At 35.2% G+C, this 19,027-nt stretch overlaps 1 protein-coding gene and 1 non-coding gene across 3 annotated transcripts; both read left to right on the top strand.

Moving 5' to 3' along the window:
• Positions 1–1,857: 1,857 nt before the first annotated feature.
• Positions 1,858–1,964, top strand: LOC115718316 (small nucleolar RNA R71). The gene has a single exon (XR_004011895.1). It is a non-coding gene; the product is annotated as a small nucleolar RNA R71 (small nucleolar RNA).
• A 7,626-nt stretch (positions 1,965–9,590) lies between these two features.
• On the top strand, positions 9,591–18,305 carry LOC115716788 (protein TOPLESS-RELATED PROTEIN 2). 2 transcript variants are annotated; one of them, XM_030645690.2, is made up of 25 exons: positions 9,591–10,500; positions 10,670–10,849; positions 10,986–11,099; positions 11,185–11,343; positions 11,458–11,632; positions 11,720–11,846; positions 12,225–12,334; positions 12,491–12,626; positions 12,705–12,814; positions 12,953–13,022; positions 13,122–13,195; positions 13,265–13,360; positions 13,440–13,535; positions 13,631–13,758; positions 13,981–14,215; positions 14,314–14,481; positions 15,140–15,247; positions 15,333–15,479; positions 15,620–15,730; positions 15,827–16,009; positions 16,126–16,254; positions 16,432–16,527; positions 17,199–17,384; positions 17,467–17,639; positions 17,734–18,305. In XM_030645690.2, the coding sequence occupies exons 1-25, from the start codon at positions 10,421–10,423 to the stop codon at positions 17,948–17,950; spliced, it is 3,408 nt and encodes a 1,135-aa protein (XP_030501550.1). In that variant the 5' UTR covers positions 9,591–10,420; the 3' UTR covers positions 17,951–18,305. The 2 variants fall into 2 exon arrangements, with proteins under 2 accessions (XP_030501550.1, XP_030501549.1); XM_030645689.2 differs by having other exon boundaries at positions 9,596–10,500; positions 17,731–18,305.
• Positions 18,306–19,027: the final 722 nt, after the last annotated feature.

Raw genomic sequence — 19,027 nt, forward strand, 5'->3', positions numbered from 1 at the left:
CTATCACACAAGACTAAAAAAAAACTAAAACAAACTAAACTAAAACAAATAAACTGAAAAATTTAAGTCTCCCCCCCCAAACTAAAATGCACATTGTCCCCAATGTATGGAAATAAACCAGGGTGAGAGAAACTTACCTGAGCGCCACATCAGTATGGCGGTGGAGGTGGTGGCGGGTAGAATCCACCTCTCGCATCCATGAGGGCCTTTGTGCCAAACGAAGAAAACTGACCTCCAATGTTGCAAATTTTAAAGCTTTCCTTAGATTGAGAGTCACCTTCATATTTCCCACACAACAGTCTTTTCATACGTCGTCGAACAGTTCGAAATCGTTCTTTAGACTTCCCTTTCGTCTTGTTGGTAGTGACTTCTCGACCATCCTTTACAACTTCCAGTCGACAACAAGTAGGAATTTCAGTTGCAGCAAATACTTTGAAAGTCTCTTCTTCTTTTTGAACACGCAACTTTAACTCCCCCTTCTGTACATCAATTAATGCTCTTCCCGTTGCTAGGAATGGTCTTCCCAAGATGATAGGAATATTCTCATCTTCTTCCATGTCAAGTATTAAGAAATCAGCAGGGAAGATGAACTTACCAACCTTTACCAAGACATCTTCAATTATACCCCGAGGATGAGTCAAAGACCGATCTGCCATTTGTAAAGTAAGCATTGTGGGTTTTGCTTCCCCTAATTTTAATCTTTTGAACATTGATAGGGGCATTAAGTTGATACGCTCCCGCATCACATAAAGCTTTTGTTTGTATAGAACCCCCTAATGAGCATGGAATGTTGAAACTACCCGGATCTTTAAGCTTGGGCGGTAGTTTCTTTTGCAAAATGGCGCTACACTCCTCGGTTAATGCCACCGTTTCATAGTCCTCCATTTTTCTCTTCTTAGACAATATCTCCTTCATGAACTTCACATAACGGGGCATTTGTTCCAAGGCTTCAAAGAAAAGGAATGTTGATGTGTAGTCTTTTGAAGACCTCTAGAAATTTTGTAAACTGCTTGTCTAGATTGGTCTTTCGGAGTCTCTGAGGATAAGGTATCTTCACATGATGATCAATACTGATTGGTGGAGACTGTTGTTGTGGTGCAGGACTATCAGTAGCCTTCTTTTCTATTGACGTTGGAGTTGGTGCTGATTGATCTATAACTTCTTCATTGAATGGTTGTACCACATCAGGCCCATCATAATTCTTTCCACTCCTCAAGGAAATTGCTTTACATTGCTCTTTTCCTTTTGCCTCACTAGTGCTAGCTGAATTTCCTTGAGCTTGGTTTGCCACTTGAGTAGCCAATTGTTCCATTTGAGTTTCTAGAGTTTTAATAGAGGCTCTAGTTTCCATCATGAATTGGAGCAATAAATCAGCTTGGATATTGGAGCCACTAGGACTTTGTTGTTGGTTTTGTTGAAATTTGCTGATTTCTCTGCTGGTAGAACCCCTGTTGGTTGTGCCCATAATTATTATTTTGGGAGTAGTTCCCAATGGCTTTTGCTTGATCCATTTGCAAATTATCCACATCTGCCTGACACTCTGAAAAGTGATGGCTGCCTCCACATATCTCACAAATAACTTGGGCTTGTTTAGCTTGCCCTGCAATCAGCTTTGTCAAGGCCTCAACTTGAGCTGTCAATTTTGTGATGGCATCAACCTCTAGCACACCAGCTACTTTCTTAGTGTGACTCCTTTCAGTTGGCCACTGCTGATTATTTAGAGCCATCTCCTCCAATAGATCGTAAGCCTCATTAGCACTCTTTCTCATAAAAGCTCCACCAGCTGCCGCATCTATCAGAGTTCTAGTGTTACCAACCAACCCGTTATAGAAATTGTGAACCAGCATCCACTTCTCTATGCCATGATGAGGGCATTTTCTGATTAGATCTTTAAACCTCTCCCAAGCCTCATGGAGAGATTCATTATCTTGCTGACAGAAGTTGTTTATTTCTCCTCGCAGCTTTGCAGACTTTGCTGGAGGGAAGAATTTAGACAGAAATTTTGTTGCTAAGTCTGTCCATGTTGCTATAGAATTTGGTGGCAAGGAGATCAACCAACTCTTGGCTCGCTCTCTCAGTGAGAATGGAAACAGTCTCAAACGGATGGCGTCATCACTAACCCCATTGACTTTGAAGGTCTGACATAACTCCATGAAGTTCGATAGATGCAGATTGGGGTCTTCAGAAGGGAGTCCACCAAACTGGACTGAAGACTGCACCATTTGTAGTATGGCAGGCTTAATCTCGAAATTGTTTGCATCCACTGCCGGTGGCCTGATACATGACTGAACTCCAGTAAGAGTAGGGAGAATGTAATCTCTCAAGCTACGGCCATTAGCTTGATCTTCAACGGCACCACCATTATTACCGTTATTTGGAGCATTCGCATTAACATTAGCAGCCATGATTTCTGATGTTTCAGCAGTTGCTGAATCTCTTTCTTGCCTCTTGTTCTTTCTGTTTCTCCTACAAGTCTTCTCAATTTCAGGATCAACTGGTACTATGACTGCTTGTCCTTGACGGCGCATGCACTTAGAATTCCTGAAATAGATAGAAACAATCTTGCAAGAACAGATTAGCAATTAGCAAGAAAAAAATAAACCAAAGTAGAAGTTAGTATAATTTTATGTAATATTAATCTTTAAACAATTCCCCGGCAACGGCGCCAAAAACTTGTTGCGATATTTTTGCACACGCAAGTGTACGTATCGTTTAAAGTAGTAGACTCACTAGGAGTGAGGTCGATCCCACAGGGAATTGGATTAAGTACCACTAAATTATACTTATGATTCTATTCGGTAAATCGAAAGCAATTATGATTTAAAAACAGTAAAATATGAAAGAAATTCAGAAAACTTAATAACACAATTTAAAGTTGAGCAAGATGAGACAATAGGGAGGAGAATCCTGTTGTTGTTTACCCAAATCGTTAATGATTAATTACTATCCTATTCTTGAAGTGAATGACAGATTATGAAACAACCTAGCTCCTTTCAGATCTTCTAGATTCTAAATCACATGTTATCTAATTAATTCCTTAATTAAACTAACATGAAATCAGCATTAAGTAATAATCTACTCGTCACATAAGTCATGCAAATACTTTCGTTTCACATAGAACATTGATTATCTTAATTTTAGCATTCTCAATTCTCACTTTTCAGATTTTGAATTGAGATCATAGAGCATGCACAAGGTGATCAATCTTAAACATGAAATTAAGAACAAACTAAGATAATTTCACACACAAGAATTGAGGAATGGTAATTAAACATTAACTAGGCAAAACATTAAACAACAATCATCATCCTCCCTAAATGGGAAATTTAGTTCAGAAACAAATCCATAACCATTCCTAAAGCAATATTCAACATAAATAAATTAAAGAGGAATAGAGAAAGAAACTGTTGGTGGATGAATCTGGATCTTCACTTTGATTTTCTCTGCTCTTCTTGCCTCTTTCTGCTGTGTTTTAGGGTTCCAAATCGCTCCCCATGACTTCCAATCGCAGTTTTCTATTTATACTTGAAATTTAGGGTTCGATGGACGAAATTGCCCCTGGTCCGTACGGGATCTCGCCGCGGCCAAGCTTCCTCTCGCCGCGGCGAGAATTTGCCAATTTTAGGTGCTTTCTGTAAGTCGAATCTCGCCGCGGCGAGCCTCTTCATCGCCGCGGCCAGATATGCAAAAAACTCAGAAATTAAGTTTTTCTTCGGCTCAGCACGTCTTTCAATGAATTTCTGCACCCGAAACCTCTTTTACTCCAAAGAACCTGAAAACATAGAAAACAAGCGTAATTCCGTCCCAACACAGCTAAAAATGCACATAAATTGGATCCAAAACATAGGCTAAAAATAGCCTAACAGCAAAGTTTACCAGTATTGGATGTATGGAGTATACATTGGAAGGGACCGATATTGATCTTAGATAAAATATCATAAACTTACTGCTATATCTTTCTAAGTCAATATCAATGGTTGATCTTAGGTCTATGGATCTTAATTCTGATATGGTTAGGTTCAACTTTGTTGTATTATTTATGTTCTTCAATTTGTTCGTTAAAGTCGACCAATTAGATCTTCTCGTGACATACAGATTAAGGACATGGTAGTTCAATTGATGGGAGCGCTAAATATAAATATGGAATCTATAGCTTCTATAAGTATTTAGAAGTGAAACGATGATTTCCTTCGAGCTTGGCTGAATAGTGATAAATGATTGAGGCCTCGTTTCAGTAATTATATTAGTTTACTAAAGTATCATTTATAGGTTGCTAAGTGTTTTAAGGATAAAATACATTGAAGGGTAGATGGTAAATTTGTCCCTATTCAGTGTAGGTCATCTATAGAGGATCCTTGACTATTATAATTATAACAATAGATAATCATAACGTATATATCATGGTACATATAGAGCGTTCTATACAATTGAGAGTGTATTCAATTCTAAATCTATCGTGGCGCAAGGCGGAATTAATAAGTTGAGAATGTACTTAGTAAATTCTAGATCTACTTATTGAAAGCTCGGCTATATATGCTTATGGTCTCCTCACTAGCTGAGATAATACTGCTTGCAGACGCATTTAATTAATTTTAATTAATCAATTATAATTTTAAAATTAGACTATGTCTTATTTATGAATTTTAACTAAGCAAGGGCTTAATTGTGAAGAAAAAAAGTTTTGGGGTCAATTTGTTAATTAAGAGACTTTTTATGGTCTAATTAATAAACTACATAAATGACACTTTTATTTAGTAATTAATTATAATTATTAAATAAATAATTTTGGCATTTATAGGATTGAATTGGAAAATATGGTATTATTGAAAAGAAGAATAAGTTGTTGAAATAAAATGGCAAAAATCTAACTAGAAATTGGTCCTACTAAGTGTACGACCATAAAGTATTTTTTGCCCAATATTTTATTCTTTTATAATCCATATAATTCAATCCTAAGCCTTAGTTGAAACACTATAAAAAGAACATAATACTCTCACTCATCCAATTAATGTCAACCTGACTATTCAACCAACCTAGATGAGAGAGTTATGTCCTTAGTGATTTCAGCCTCCTTCATTGTTCTTCACCATATTCGAAACCTTGAGTGAAAGAGTGACATGCCCACACATAGCGAGTCAAGTACTCAATCATAGTGAGTAAGATTGTGGTAACCAAACCCGAAGGAGAGAAAAAAATTCAGGTTCAGATCTTGATAATGCTATGTTACATAAGGAATGAGATCTTGAACAGAAAGAGTCATTATATTTTGTTGCAACCAATGTGAAGTTTTCTTAAACCCTTATGTGTTTATTTTTATTGTTTTAGAGAATTTATATTTAGGATGTTAACCAACAATTTCCTACAATGAGACAACGAAGAACGCCCCCTATAACGACTACATGATTTAATAAAGGGTTAGTAGGGCAATAAATATTAATTATGGTTATTATTGATTATATGTGAATATTTATACTTACGTTCATTGTGAGTCCCATTTTTAGAAATGGGCATTAGAGTTGTAATTTCTCAATTTCAGAAATTTTAATAAACTCTAAGTATATTATTTATGTTATATGCAAATTTTACAGTTTTTATAATTTTTGTCTGGCAACGATGAAAAATGCTACAAATGGCCAATTTAGTCACATGGATTAGTTAGAACTTTTTTATTTAGAGGGACATTCATTGGTGATATTTGAGATATCGGGGTTAGGCATGGTATTACTTTTTGACCATTTTACCCCTAGGCCATTTATTAGGTTAGATACTTAAGAGAGGCATTTTGGTCATTTACTTCATGGTGATTAGTGTCCCTTTTCGTTAATGGACAATTGGTGTCTAATTAATAAAAAGGAGTGTTTAATTAGGGTATTATCTCATAATTTCTAGAAAAAGGAAAATTTAGAAGCAACACCACCTCTTTTCACCCTTACCATTCAAACCCTAGAGGAAGCCAGGAAGGCTGAAATTTTGTGCTTCATCTCTGAGATTTAAGCAAAGATTTGTGATTGTTCAAGTTGAGGTATGAACCCTAAGTTATTCTTTTTAGTTTTCTTTCAAGTTTCTTCTAGCTTAAGCATGCAAATGATGCGTTTAGCTACTGTGTAAGTTAGGGTTTAAGTTGTTATGTTCGCTGCAGTGTTATTGGGTTATTCTAAGCTTGTTTGTAGAAGTTTTAGCAGGTATTGGTTGGGTTAAGCAAGTTTTGAGTTTTGAACTCAAACTTGGCTCAACAATTGTGGATTATGAAATTTTGTGCTATACTTGGTTTTATTGCTTGAATTCGGTTTATATTGTTGATTCTAGGTGTTTTGGAGCATTTGGTGGAGTTTGGGTTGATTATGGGTCGAAATAAAGACCTTTTGTTTTTCTATAGTAAAAAAGGCATAAATGGTCTATCATTTTTTCTGGTGCAGTACCCAGAAAAATATGGCCTGCTATTTTTTTAGACAGGTTCCTCATTTTAGGGTTTTTTCTTGAGTTTTCTCGATGGTTATAGCTCCATTATGCTTTTTATTGTTTGGGGGACTTTTAGTTTAAGTTTAGATCCCCAAAGAGATTTTAGAAAGTTGTTTACCGGTTTTTACGATTGTGACATTAGGCATCCGTTCAGCGCGTGAGTTTCCATTCAAGTCTACCGGCACGCTTGAATCTGGAAACGAGGTATGATAAGCATAAAGTATGTATATGTATGTGTGTATGGATAATATATGCAAGCGAGTATATGTTTTATAAGCTACCAACACTAATATAATAATGGTACTGAGTGCATGTGGTACAACCTAAAGGTGTAATCTGGTATTACCAACACTAGTACAATTAGGTACTAAGTGCATGTAGTACAATACTTAGTGGTACTCGGAGTACGAGTTATACCCACCAACACTAGTACAACGAGGGTATGTAGTGCATGTGGTACAACAGTCGTACCCTAGTTAAGGATGTTTTTAAGCATTCGATAAGCTTTATAAATAGACTTATGTGTTTCGCAAAAATTATCAATTCGACCATTTGTTTTGTTAAATGACAAAATTGACTATGTATTTTCTAAATTGTACAAATAGGACCACTGATTTTTTGTCAAAAAAAATTAAATAATAATATGATCTAGAGATTTTATGACAAAACTTATTACATTTTTTGTATCTACTTGTGTTAAAAATTGTCTTAAAGTTTGTTATATTAAAAAAAATAAAATTGTTGAAAATTGAGTTCAGTGTCATATTTTACCATTTTAGAAAATATAAAGTCTATTTTAATAAAATAGATGATCCAATTAATAATTTTTGCAAAACAAAAGGTCTAAAATAGTATTTACCTTAATTAAAATTTAAAAACAAGATTATTATCTCAAAATAATATTATTAAAATTTAAATAGTTGTAATTAATTAAAGAAACTCATCATGTTACTTTCAGACATTATATGTATTTTTAGGGCATGTAATGTTACTATTTTTAACATTGTCATTACAAAAAAGATGTAATAATTCGAATAAAAAAAGAAATAAGAAAAATACAAAATATGAAAATAAAATAATTTCAAACATTGTGTGTTTTTAATGCATGTACTGTTACTATTTTTAATATTGTCATTACAAAATAAGATGTATTAATTTGAATAAATAAATAAAAAATGCTAAAATATGAAAATACAATAAAATAAATTTTGAGTATTTATGTCATAATATTTTTTTAAATATTTTTGTATAGCGGTGTTTGTTATGCTTACAATATTATCCCTGTAAATTTTTGAAAAATTTCTAGTGGCTTACAATACTGAAATTATGTTAGAATTTTTTTGAACACGTATGGTAAACTAAAATATTATGAACTCTATTTTCGGTACTATAAATTATTTGAAAATTTTCAAAAATTTATAAATGATACCGTAGCTATAACGAATACCGCTATAAAAAAATTTGAAATAAAATATTCCGAAGTGTGATTTTGAGCGTGAAGATTGATTAAGAGGTTATAAGTAGAACTCATCGAAATACTAATTACGAACTCTTAGTTTACTTCATTCGAAATCACATGTTAAAATATTTTTTTTACAATTGTATTTGTTATATATACAATATTATTTTTGTAAATATTTAAAAAAATTCTAATAATTTACAAAACTTAAAATAGAATTACTGATATTCCAATTTATTACGCGTGTTCGAAAAGCTTTAAAATTATTTTCAACACTATAAATACATAACTAATAGCTATAATAAACACTATTATATGTTAGGGTTCTAGGGTTTCCATCGTTTCACCACAGCCGCCTCTTCGCAGACGACGGCGGCGGCGGTGCACGGTCCTCCCTCTTCGCAGACGACGGCGGCGCACGGTTCTTCCCCTTCGCAGGCGACGACGGCAGGACAGGTCTTCTTTCTCGCAGTCGTCAACGACGGCGGTGCTAGGGTTGTTGCCGTGTTCTTCAACGTGGTGGATGAATTTATTAGTTGGTTTTAGATCCTTTGTTAAAAGGAAATATTACTCTTTTTAGTTTTTGTTTTTATTGCTTATTTTATTTATTTGTTGTTTTTAGGTTATTTCCAGTTAATGTTTTATGGGGTTAGAATTTTTAGTTTTATGTATTGAAACTAATTAAGTTTTTCCATTAGTCTTGTCTTTTGACATGGTTTTTTAATTTCTCTTGTCCGTCTTGTCTTTTGACATGGTTCTATAGTTTATCTCTTTGGTTTGGCTTATTGGTTTCTGGCGTTAGTTACTGGTTCTTAGTTCTGGGTTCGTTCGGGTGTCCATGGCGTCGAGTAGTTATCAACGAATGGAGGCAGTGAAAAAAATAGTAGGGATTTTTATGCCGAAATAGCAGGTGCAACCTGAAATAGATGATTTTGTTGGCATAAAAGAAGCTTTAAGCTGGATTGACTGTCATTTGTGGGGACAATTGATTTCAGAAACTGATAGCTAAATTACTTTGTCATCCTCTTTTGGTCTATTAGTTCATGATGTTCGTACTCTTCTCTTATCTTTAAATAATGTTGAGTTGTATTTTGTCAAACGATCTGCAAACAAGCTGGCTTATGTTTTAGCCAGTATTCTTGTTTCTCTCTAAGTCGTGTGCTTCAATTGGAGAATTATTCTAACGAAGTGCGTTCTATTGTTATTAACGATTGCGAGTTAATAAAATTGCTAAGTTTATTAAAAAAAACACTATTATAAAAATATTTTTTTTGAAAAATTATTACAAAAATTAATTAAAAAATTATAATAAGAAATTGACAATTCAACTATCATTATTTTACTATTGACACTTATAAAATAAAGTTGTAATATTTCGAATAAATAAAATAAAAAAAATACTTAATATAAAAATAAAGAAACATATTTTAATAATAATAACTATTTTTTTCTGCAAATAATAATAATAATTATTTTAGTGGCAACCAATAAAAAACCCGATCACAGAGAGTAAAACAAGACCGCGTCACAGAGGATCACAATCACTCACTCTCACTTCTCAAGGAAAGTCCAAGTCTTCTTTCTCTCTCTCTTTTTCCAACAGTAGAGAGAGAAAGTCAGGTAGAGAGAGAAAGCAAAAAACCTAGAGAGAGAAACAAACAAACATATATATTTATAGAGAGAGAAACAATTATTTATGCATAAAGGGTATATCGTAGTTTGTAGAGATAGAGAGAGAAAGTAGAAACAAAGTGAGAAAAAGAAGAGAGAGAAAATAAAGGTACTATTTTTATATATATGTATATATATAATATAATATAGTGAGAGAAAGATGGTTGAGTGCCCTAACAAAAGCCAGGAGGAGGAAGAAGCAGCAGAGAGAGGAGAGAGAGAGAGAGCAGAACCTTTGTCTTTGTTGTCCTTGTCACAGATATAGTTAGAGAGAGAAAGAGTATATATATATATAAAATGGTATATAGAGAGAGAAAGTGAGGGTTGGTGGTGGTGCTGCAGCAGAACAGAGTTTAGCTAGGAGAGAGAGAGAGAAAAGGAATAATAAAAAAGAGGCTTTCAGAAACCCTAACCCTAGAAAAAATGGTTATTTCTCAGTGAGAAAGACAAAACGATTTTTGTATATATATATATTATTATTGTATCTTTGTGTTGTGTAGATGAGATTAGATGAGATGAGATGAGATGAGATTCGAGTGAAACTTTTGCTCTGCGATTTGGTTTGTCTTTCGAGCTCTCTTTCGCTCTTTCTCTGTGTGTTGAGATCTTTGTTCTGCAACTTCAAAATTTAGGGTTTTTTGTTTTGATTGAGTTGGTTTGAAAAGGTTGTTTGGTTAAGTTTGAAGTTGAAAATTTTCTTGTGGGGGAAGTGCATTTCCTTTGATTGTTACAGTTTCTTGGCTCTTTTTTGGGGGAAAAACCCACAAATATAAATTTTTGGTGGTTTAAGCTTGGATCTTTGCACTGGAGCGCTTAGGATTACCGGGGACAATGTCTTCGTTAAGTAGGGAATTGGTGTTCTTAATTTTACAGTTTTTAGATGAGGAGAAGTTCAAGGAGACTGTTCACAAGTAAGTTTTTCCTTTTCTTTGTTTTGGGGTTTAATATTTGTACTCATTTTGTTTGGAATTAGTTAAAATTTTGATACTTGTTGAACTGGGGTTTAAGCATTTTCATGAGAATTGTTGGATTTTGTTCATGTGTTTATAATGCTGTGTGTGTTTAATTTTGGAATTTTAGATTAGAGCAAGAGTCTGGTTTCTTCTTCAATATGAAACATTTTGAGGATCAAGTCCAGGCTGGAGAGTGGGATGAAGTTGAGCGCTATTTATGCGGGTTTACCAAGGTTGAAGATAATCGGTATTCAATGAAGATTTTCTTTGAAATCAGGAAACAAAAGTATTTGGAAGCTCTTGATAGGTGAGGATTTGAATTATGTGTTTATGTATTGGTTGTAGATTGGTATGCATTGGTTTGATGAAGAAACTTCATAAACTAAAATGGTTACAAATTTCTCTTTTGCATGTTGGTATAATGTTCTGTGTCTCTCTAACAGGCAGGATAGAGCTAAAGCTGTTGAGATTCTTGTAAAGGATCTTAAGGTTTTTGCATCTTTCAATGAGGAACTTTTCAAGGAGATCACCCAGTTACTGACTCTTGATAATTTTAGGTAAGTTACATTTTGTCTGCTCAGTTAATTTCGATGATTGATTGATTGGTTTTTATTAAGTTTTGTTGGTATCGCGTATAAACAGGCAAAATGAGCAGCTTTCCAAGTATGGGGACACAAAATCAGCCCGAAACATCATGCTTATCGAACTTAAAAAGTTAATTGAGGCAAATCCTTTGTTTCGTGATAAACTTGCATTCCCAGCTTTCAAAAGTTCGCGTCTAAGGACCTTAATTAATCAGAGGTGATACTTGCATTGTCCTGATTTATTTAGTTTTTCGTGTAATTATGAACTTTCCCCAATGTTATATTCTGCATAAGCTTTGTTTGCTTGAATCTCATTTAGTTAGAATTTCAGTCTAAATTGGCAGCATCAACTTTGCAAGAATCCTCGTCCAAACCCTGATATAAAAACACTATTTACCGATCATTCTTGCAACCCAACTGCTAATGGATCTCGTCCTCCACCTACAAACAATCTTGTTGGACCAATTCCCAAGGCTGGTGCATTTCCTCCTATTGGTGCCCACGGTGTAAGTGCAGTCCTCTTTTTATCTTTTCTGCCCAAGTAACTTGCACAATTTCCTAACACTCATGCTGTTTCGTTTTATCTTGTGCAGCCATTTCAACCAGTTGTGTCCCCATCTCCTACTTCCATTGCTGGTTGGATGTCGAATTCTAATCCATCTTTGTCTCATCCTTCTGTGGCAGGACCACCTCCTGGACTTGTTCAGCAATCTAGTGCGGGTAAGAATTCAACGTTATTTGCTGAAAGAAACAACAAATTGTATTAGAGGACCATCGAGCTTTTGTCGACAATGTATTTATGTAAATTTGTTTGTTTGTTCTTACACAATTTTCTAGAGTGAATATCGTTTGTTAGTCTGTAATTCTTAATTGTTTCCTATTATGTTATTTGTTTGATTATGTCAGCCAACTGCTATTTATAGTTTCTATCTTGTGCCTAATGATTGTGTACAATATGTTATGATGCCAGTCGATTTATTGTATGAATGATAATTATGAACTCTCTCCCATAGTTATTTTAAATCTGTAACTTAATTTATGGATTGCTGACTTATTTTGAGATTTGATGTAACTTTCACCATTTTTTTTCCGATGTAGCTGCATTCTTGAAACACCCAAGGACTCCTACAGGTGTGACGGGGATGGATTATCAATCAGCTGACTCAGAGCACTTGATTAAGCGCATTCGTACTGGACCTTCTGATGAGGTGAGGAAGAGGTTCTTATGTAATTTCCATGTTTAAGCTTCAATTATCAACTTTAGGTTGCTGCATGTGTTTTCTTTTCCTCGCCCTCTTTGAGAGACACCGAAAGAGAGGGGGAGCAGGAGAAAATGGAAATATTCTCACAGTTGCTTTTTACAGGTATCATTCTCTGGCGTAATGCATTCTGGTGCTTATTCACAAGATGACATTCCCAAAAATCTTGTGCGGACCCTTAGTCAAGGATCTAATGTTATGAGCATGGATTTTCATCCTCAGCAACAAACTATACTGCTAGGTTTGTGACTAAATGTTTTGCTGATAAAAAACAATTTTGTAAAATTGTTTATTTATTGGACTTTTTGTTACTTTGTAGTTGGGACAAATGTTGGTGACATTAGTCTTTGGGAAGTTGGCTCTCGGGAGAGGATGGTACATAAACCGTTTAAGGTTTGGGATATACAATCTGCTTCAATGCCATTGCAGGTACGCTTTTTTTTTTTTTTACCTTCATTATTTTAGAATTCCCGATAAATATATACTTTTCCATTAGTATATCCTAATATACGCATTCAGTTATGGATGATATTCCTTTTAACTTGGTTTTTTCTTTCTATGCCTCAGTCAGCTTTGTTAAGTGATGCTGGAATATCTGTGAATCGGTGTGTTTGGGGATCAGATGGGCTAATGCTTGGTACGTGTAGCCTTTTTTATTCAGGGCGAGCATGTTATTTTGTTTCTATTCTTGTAGGAGAATACTATTAAGGTTCTTACTGCATTTAACATCTTATAGGAGTTGCATTTTCAAAGCACATTGTCCAGATATATACTTACAATCCAACTGGAGAACTCCGACAACATTTGGAGGTAAATCTTATTCCTTGTAATCTCTTTCTCCATTGGCAATTGTAGGATATTGATTGTCTCATTTTTCAGATCGATGCTCATGTGGGTGGTGTTAATGACATTGCTTTTGCCCATCCCAATAAGCAACATTGCATTGTTACTTGTGGAGATGATAAGATGATCAAGGTATGGGCTGTCATACCCTCGTCTTTTGTTTAGAGTATCTTTAGGCTTCGTAGTATAACTTGTATAAGCTCCTGTACAGGTATGGGACGCTGTAGCTGGACGCAGACTATATATATTTGAAGGTCACGAAGCTCCAGTATATTCTGTTTGTCCTCATTACAAAGAAAATATTCAGGTATATCTCATTAAGATCCTCATTATCATTGTAGTACATCCAATTTTTCATATCACCAATTTGTTTTTGTAAATTTTAACACTCTACATTTGCAGTTCATATTTTCAACTGCTATTGATGGGAAAATTAAAGCTTGGCTTTATGATTGCTTGGGTTCAAGAGTGGATTATGATGCTCCTGGACAATGGTGCACTATGATGTCATATAGTGCAGATGGAACTAGGTAAAGCTTACTCGTCTCAATAGATGAACAGATGCTTTGTTGGAAGGCATCGTAATTTGTATTAATTTAATTTTTTTCTCATTTTCTTTACTTCTATTAGCTATGAGCTGAATAGGGTATTTCGTTATTAATCTTCATATTAGAAAACATATTGGTTGTTTATATATATGCAATATTAATTAGAGGTTTTACAATATAGTTTGTGAATTCTTCTTGTGGCAGGCTCTTCTCATGCGGAACAAGTAAGGAGGGCGAATCCCATCTTGTAGAGTGGAATGAAAGTGAAGGAGCTATCAAACGTACATATTCTGGTTTTAGGAAGAGATCTTTAGGTGTTGTTCAGTTTGACACAACAAGAAATCGGTTCTTAGCTGCTGGTGACGAATTTCAAATTAAGTTCTGGGATATGGACAGTACCAACATGTTGACAGCTGTTGATGCCGATGGGGGTTTGCCTGTTAGTATTGCTGTTCTTCACATTTTTTTTTTGTTGTTTGTAAAATAACACTTTAGAAGAGTTGAGCTTTAACAGTTATTGTTTACTTTTATTTGCAGGCTAGTCCTAGATTGAGATTTAACAAAGAAGGGTCATTGTTGGCAGTCACAACAAATGACAACGGCATTAAGATTTTAGCTAACAATGATGGGTTGCGCCTGATAAGGATGCTGGAGAGCAGGGCTATGGATAAGAGCCGAGGCCCTTCTGAGCCTATCAATTCTAAGGTAGCTCTCTTCAATCCTAAAAGCATGACATGTGTGAGTGAAGATAAAATATCTGGATCGTTCTGACACAAAGGCTTGGATATAGTTGGGGTTACCTATCAATTACATGAACCATAATATATTTTCCACAATTTTATTTGTTAATCACGAAATGATTTCTTAAATTAGTCATCGCATCATTTCCTTGTTAGATTTATGCACTTTAGATTTTAGTTTTGTTAGGAGAAATGTCATTGCTGGTAGCTCCAATTGAAAGTTTTGGAAGAAGTGGCTGTGAAAAGAAAAGTGGAAGATCATGGTTTCACATATTTTATCACATGAGATGAGTGCACAGTGATTTTAGAAAAGTGGAAGAAATGTAATTGCTGGTAGCTCCAACATTAAGATTTTTGGAAGAAGCGACTTCGAAAAAAAATTTGAAGATTATGATTTCAAATATTTTATCATATGAGATGCTTGCACAGTGATTTTAGATCGACAATGGGTTCTTGTTGGCAGCTCTCTATATATCTTTGAACTGTGTTTTGATGTTCTGCACTATGTCATATACATTTGTCAGTTCACAGAAAATGATGAACGATCGTTGGCCAATGCTCTAAACAGCAATATGTTAATTTTGTTTTGGGTATGTTACTGACCTTTTATTATTTAAATGCAGCCACTGATTGTTAATGCACTAGGCCCAGTGTCCAATGTTTCTCCTGCTGTTGCTCAAAGCATGGAACGTCCTAATATAATGCCTCCTTCCGTGTCTATCAGTAGTCATGTAAGTTCAGCCTTTATAAGATTAAGTTGCATAAAACTTATTGATGCAACTTGCTCACAAGTTTACATTGGCTTTATAATTGCAGAGTCCTGCAGAAAATAGCAGACTTGTCGATGTTAAACCACGCATTGTTGATGATGTAGACAAAATTAAGAGCTGGAAGATTCCAGATATTGCAGATCCATCTCTTATTAAACCTTTGCGATTGCCTGATTCCGGAAATGCTGCAAAGGTAAGTTAATTTGTGGTATTTGCTTAATACACTAAACAATAGTTTAATATTTTGGGTTGCAGCGTTTTTAATTAGATAAAAGGGCATTAAGTCTCCGAACAGTACAAAAACTGAGAAAATAAGCTTAATTCCAAATGTAGGTGGTTAAGCTGATTTACACGAATAATGGCCTAACTTTGCTGGCACTCACTTCAAATGCTGTTCATAAGCTCTGGAAATGGCAGCGTAGTGAAAGAAATCCGTCGGGAAAGGTATGTTTTTCGGCTGCTCATGACTTGAATTTTCAAGTCACTTGCTTTGATATTTTTAATAGCCTTACAACTTGCGTGTGTGTGTGGTTTTTCCAGGCTACTGCTTGTATCATGCCCCAGTTGTGGCAGCCTCCTAGTGGAACTCATATGACAAACGACATAAATGAAAATAAACCACCCGAGGAATCTGGCGCATGCATTGCTTTATCTAAAAATGATTCTTATGTTATGTCAGCATCTGGCGGAAAGGTTTCGTTGTTCAACATGATGACTTTTAAGGTTAACATTTTATGTTCTTACTTTGGTTGTTTCTGTTCTATTCAAATTAAATTAACAATCACCGGGAGAAAATTTCCAACAAGAATCTGTATGATTCAAACTGGTTACCTTCTCAGGTGATGACAACTTTTATGCCCCCTCCTCCTGCGGCAACATTTTTGGCATTCCATCCTCAAGACAACAATATTGTTGCCATCGGAATGGAGGATTCTACAATTCAAATTTACAATGTTCGGGTTGATGAGGTAAAATTTACCATTTGGATTTGCTTCTTAGTAATCCTTATGTTTCTTGCCATACACGAAAAAACTCTATGGATTATTACTCTTCTGAATTGAACTTCTATTTTAATCTGCCTGTCATTAGCTCGGTAAAATGATTATCCAAAAATATAAAAAGTAATCTCTTGCTATATTTGACAGGTTAAAACTAAACTTAAAGGTCATCAGACACGGATTACAGGGCTTGCATTTTCTCAAACCCTTAATGTGTTGGTTTCTTCAGGAGCTGATGCTCAGGTTAGTGGCTCACTGAATTTATATAAATTTACGATGATATTTATCGGTAGAGCCCCTTGGTGTCCTTCCTCACTACATGAAAGAATAAAGAAAAACGAAGACATAGGAATAAGGAATTTAGAGAGATTGAAGAGAATCAATAGAGGGAGAGAATAATTGAGATAATTCATTCTTAAATAAACTTGGCTATGACGTAGATAGGCAATTGAACACAAATATGAAACTAAATACAATCAGAAAACTAATTCTAATAATTTCCATCTGGAAAAAAATTAGTTTCGCGAAATTGAATAAATCCTAATAATTATATCGAGTGATTGTAAATATAAGTTCATTTCGGATACTTATATTGGAATTGTTGTAGTTTCTGTGCTCTACATGTAAGTAGGGTTAGCGGGAAGCCTCATTTTCAAATTCGGGCCCAAGTTGGTGAATTTCTGGATATTAAAATAAGCAAATAACATGGCAACGAGTCTAACATTATTTCATTCCAGTTCCACATTTTCTTTCTTCTTGAAATGAATTTGAATTGTTGTTACGATTTTCTTCATTGTTAATGAGTTCATGGATTCTTGGTAATTTCACTATAGTGGCTTTGACCAGAAAGATTTGCTGTAAAATGTTCTTTTTCTTAGAAGAGTTGAATTTATTTTAATTTGATTGACCTACAGTTGTGTATGTGGAGCATTGATGGATGGGAAAAGAAGAAAGTAAGATCCATACAAGCGCAAGTTGGTCGTCAACCCCCGTCATCTGGAGAAACTAAAGTTCAGTTTCATAATGATCAAACCCATCTGTTGGTTACCCATGAAACTCAGATCGGCATTTATGATAGCAAGCTCGAATGTATACGTTCAGTAAGTTCCGCTCACTTGATCCTTTTTTCTAGTTAAAAAATTGCAAGTTACCGACAATAAATTGATAAAATTCTTTTTGTAGTGGTATCCAAAAGAAGCACTTGCAGCTCCCATCTCGAGTGCAATATACTCGTGTGACGGATTGCTGGTGTACGTTTCCTTCTGTGATGGTGCGGTTGGTGTTTTTGATGCTGATAGCTTGAGACTCAGATGTCGAATAGCGCCTTCTGCTTACTTACAATCGTCGGTTCTCAGGTAAAGTAACGAGAACATGTTTGTTAAAAGACATCCATAATTTTGTTCCAACATTATTCCTTGATGACGCTTGTTCTTTCTACTTGTGTAGCAGCAACAGCTCGGTCTATCCTGTAGTCATTGCAGCTCACCCGTCTGAGCCTAACCAAGTTGCACTGGGAATGACAGACGGCTCGGTACATGTAGTGGAGCCATCAGATGTGGAGCTGAAATGGGGCGGAACACCTTCTCAAGATAACGGGTCACTCCCTTCGAATTCATCGAACCCTTCACTGAGTGGCCAAGCCTCGGAACAACACCCTTCTAGGTGATTGGTGGTGATGATGATGATGATATGAGTACAGACAAAAGGCAGCCATGGTTTTATGAAATATTTTTAGATATTACTATTTTCTTTTTCTTTTTTTTTGGTGATTTTTATTTATTTAATTTTTAAAAAGTCGTTAAATTTGTTGTAAATGTTTTGAGTCTCATTTGGGAAATGAAGAAGTGTAGGGAGTTGAGTTGGGTTGGGTTGGGTTGTAAATGGCTGTGGTTGTAATGAAATACATTGGAAGAAGATGATGATGATCATAACCCTTGAGAAGAGGCCAATTTGCCTTCCAACAATGTTTTTTAGGTGGTTTTCTTTATACATATTTTTACATATATATTTATATTATATCATATATGTCCCTTTTTTTCATTTATTTATTTTATTTTATGGAATCAATACTTTTTTCTTTTCCAAAATTTCTTCTACTTAACTAATATTTGCATTTTCTAACTTATTCCATCCTCTTAGCAAAAATGAGAAAATTTGAATCCCAAGAAACAAGTTCAATTTGGTTATTGCACAATTAAAAAAAAAAAAATTCCCCCAGTCCGATGGTCGGACCAATCGGACCCTATGGTCCGACCATCGGACTCCAATCTCTCTTCCTCTCTCTGAAATCGCAAAAAAAAAAAAAGAAAATATACAGTCCGATGGTCGGACCATTGGGTCCGATTGGTCGGACCCCATCGGACCCATTGGTCCGACCATCGGACCTGCATATTTTATTTTATTTTATTTTTTTTTTGCGATTTTAGAGAGAGGAAGAGAGATTGGGGCTGAGGGGGTGCGACGTTTGGGTGGTCTGAGAGAGGGGGGCTGGGTCGAGGGTGTTGGTGCGGGTGGTCGGAGGTGGTGGTGAGGGTCGGAGGTCGGAGGTGGTGGTGAGGGTGGGCGGTTGCAGAATGCTAGATAGCGAGAGAGAGAGATGATGCAGAGAGAGTTTGAGGGAAAGAGAGAGAATGAATTTGAATTGTGAGGGGAGTATTTTTGGGTTTTGAAAAAAATGTCATAGTTTTTTTAATTTAAAAGGTTTTGCTTTAATAATAAATTTTTTTAATTTTTTAAGTATATA

Source organism: Cannabis sativa, chromosome 5 (assembly GCF_029168945.1).
Source record: "Cannabis sativa cultivar Pink pepper isolate KNU-18-1 chromosome 5, ASM2916894v1, whole genome shotgun sequence".
NCBI lineage: Eukaryota > Viridiplantae > Streptophyta > Magnoliopsida > Rosales > Cannabaceae > Cannabis > Cannabis sativa.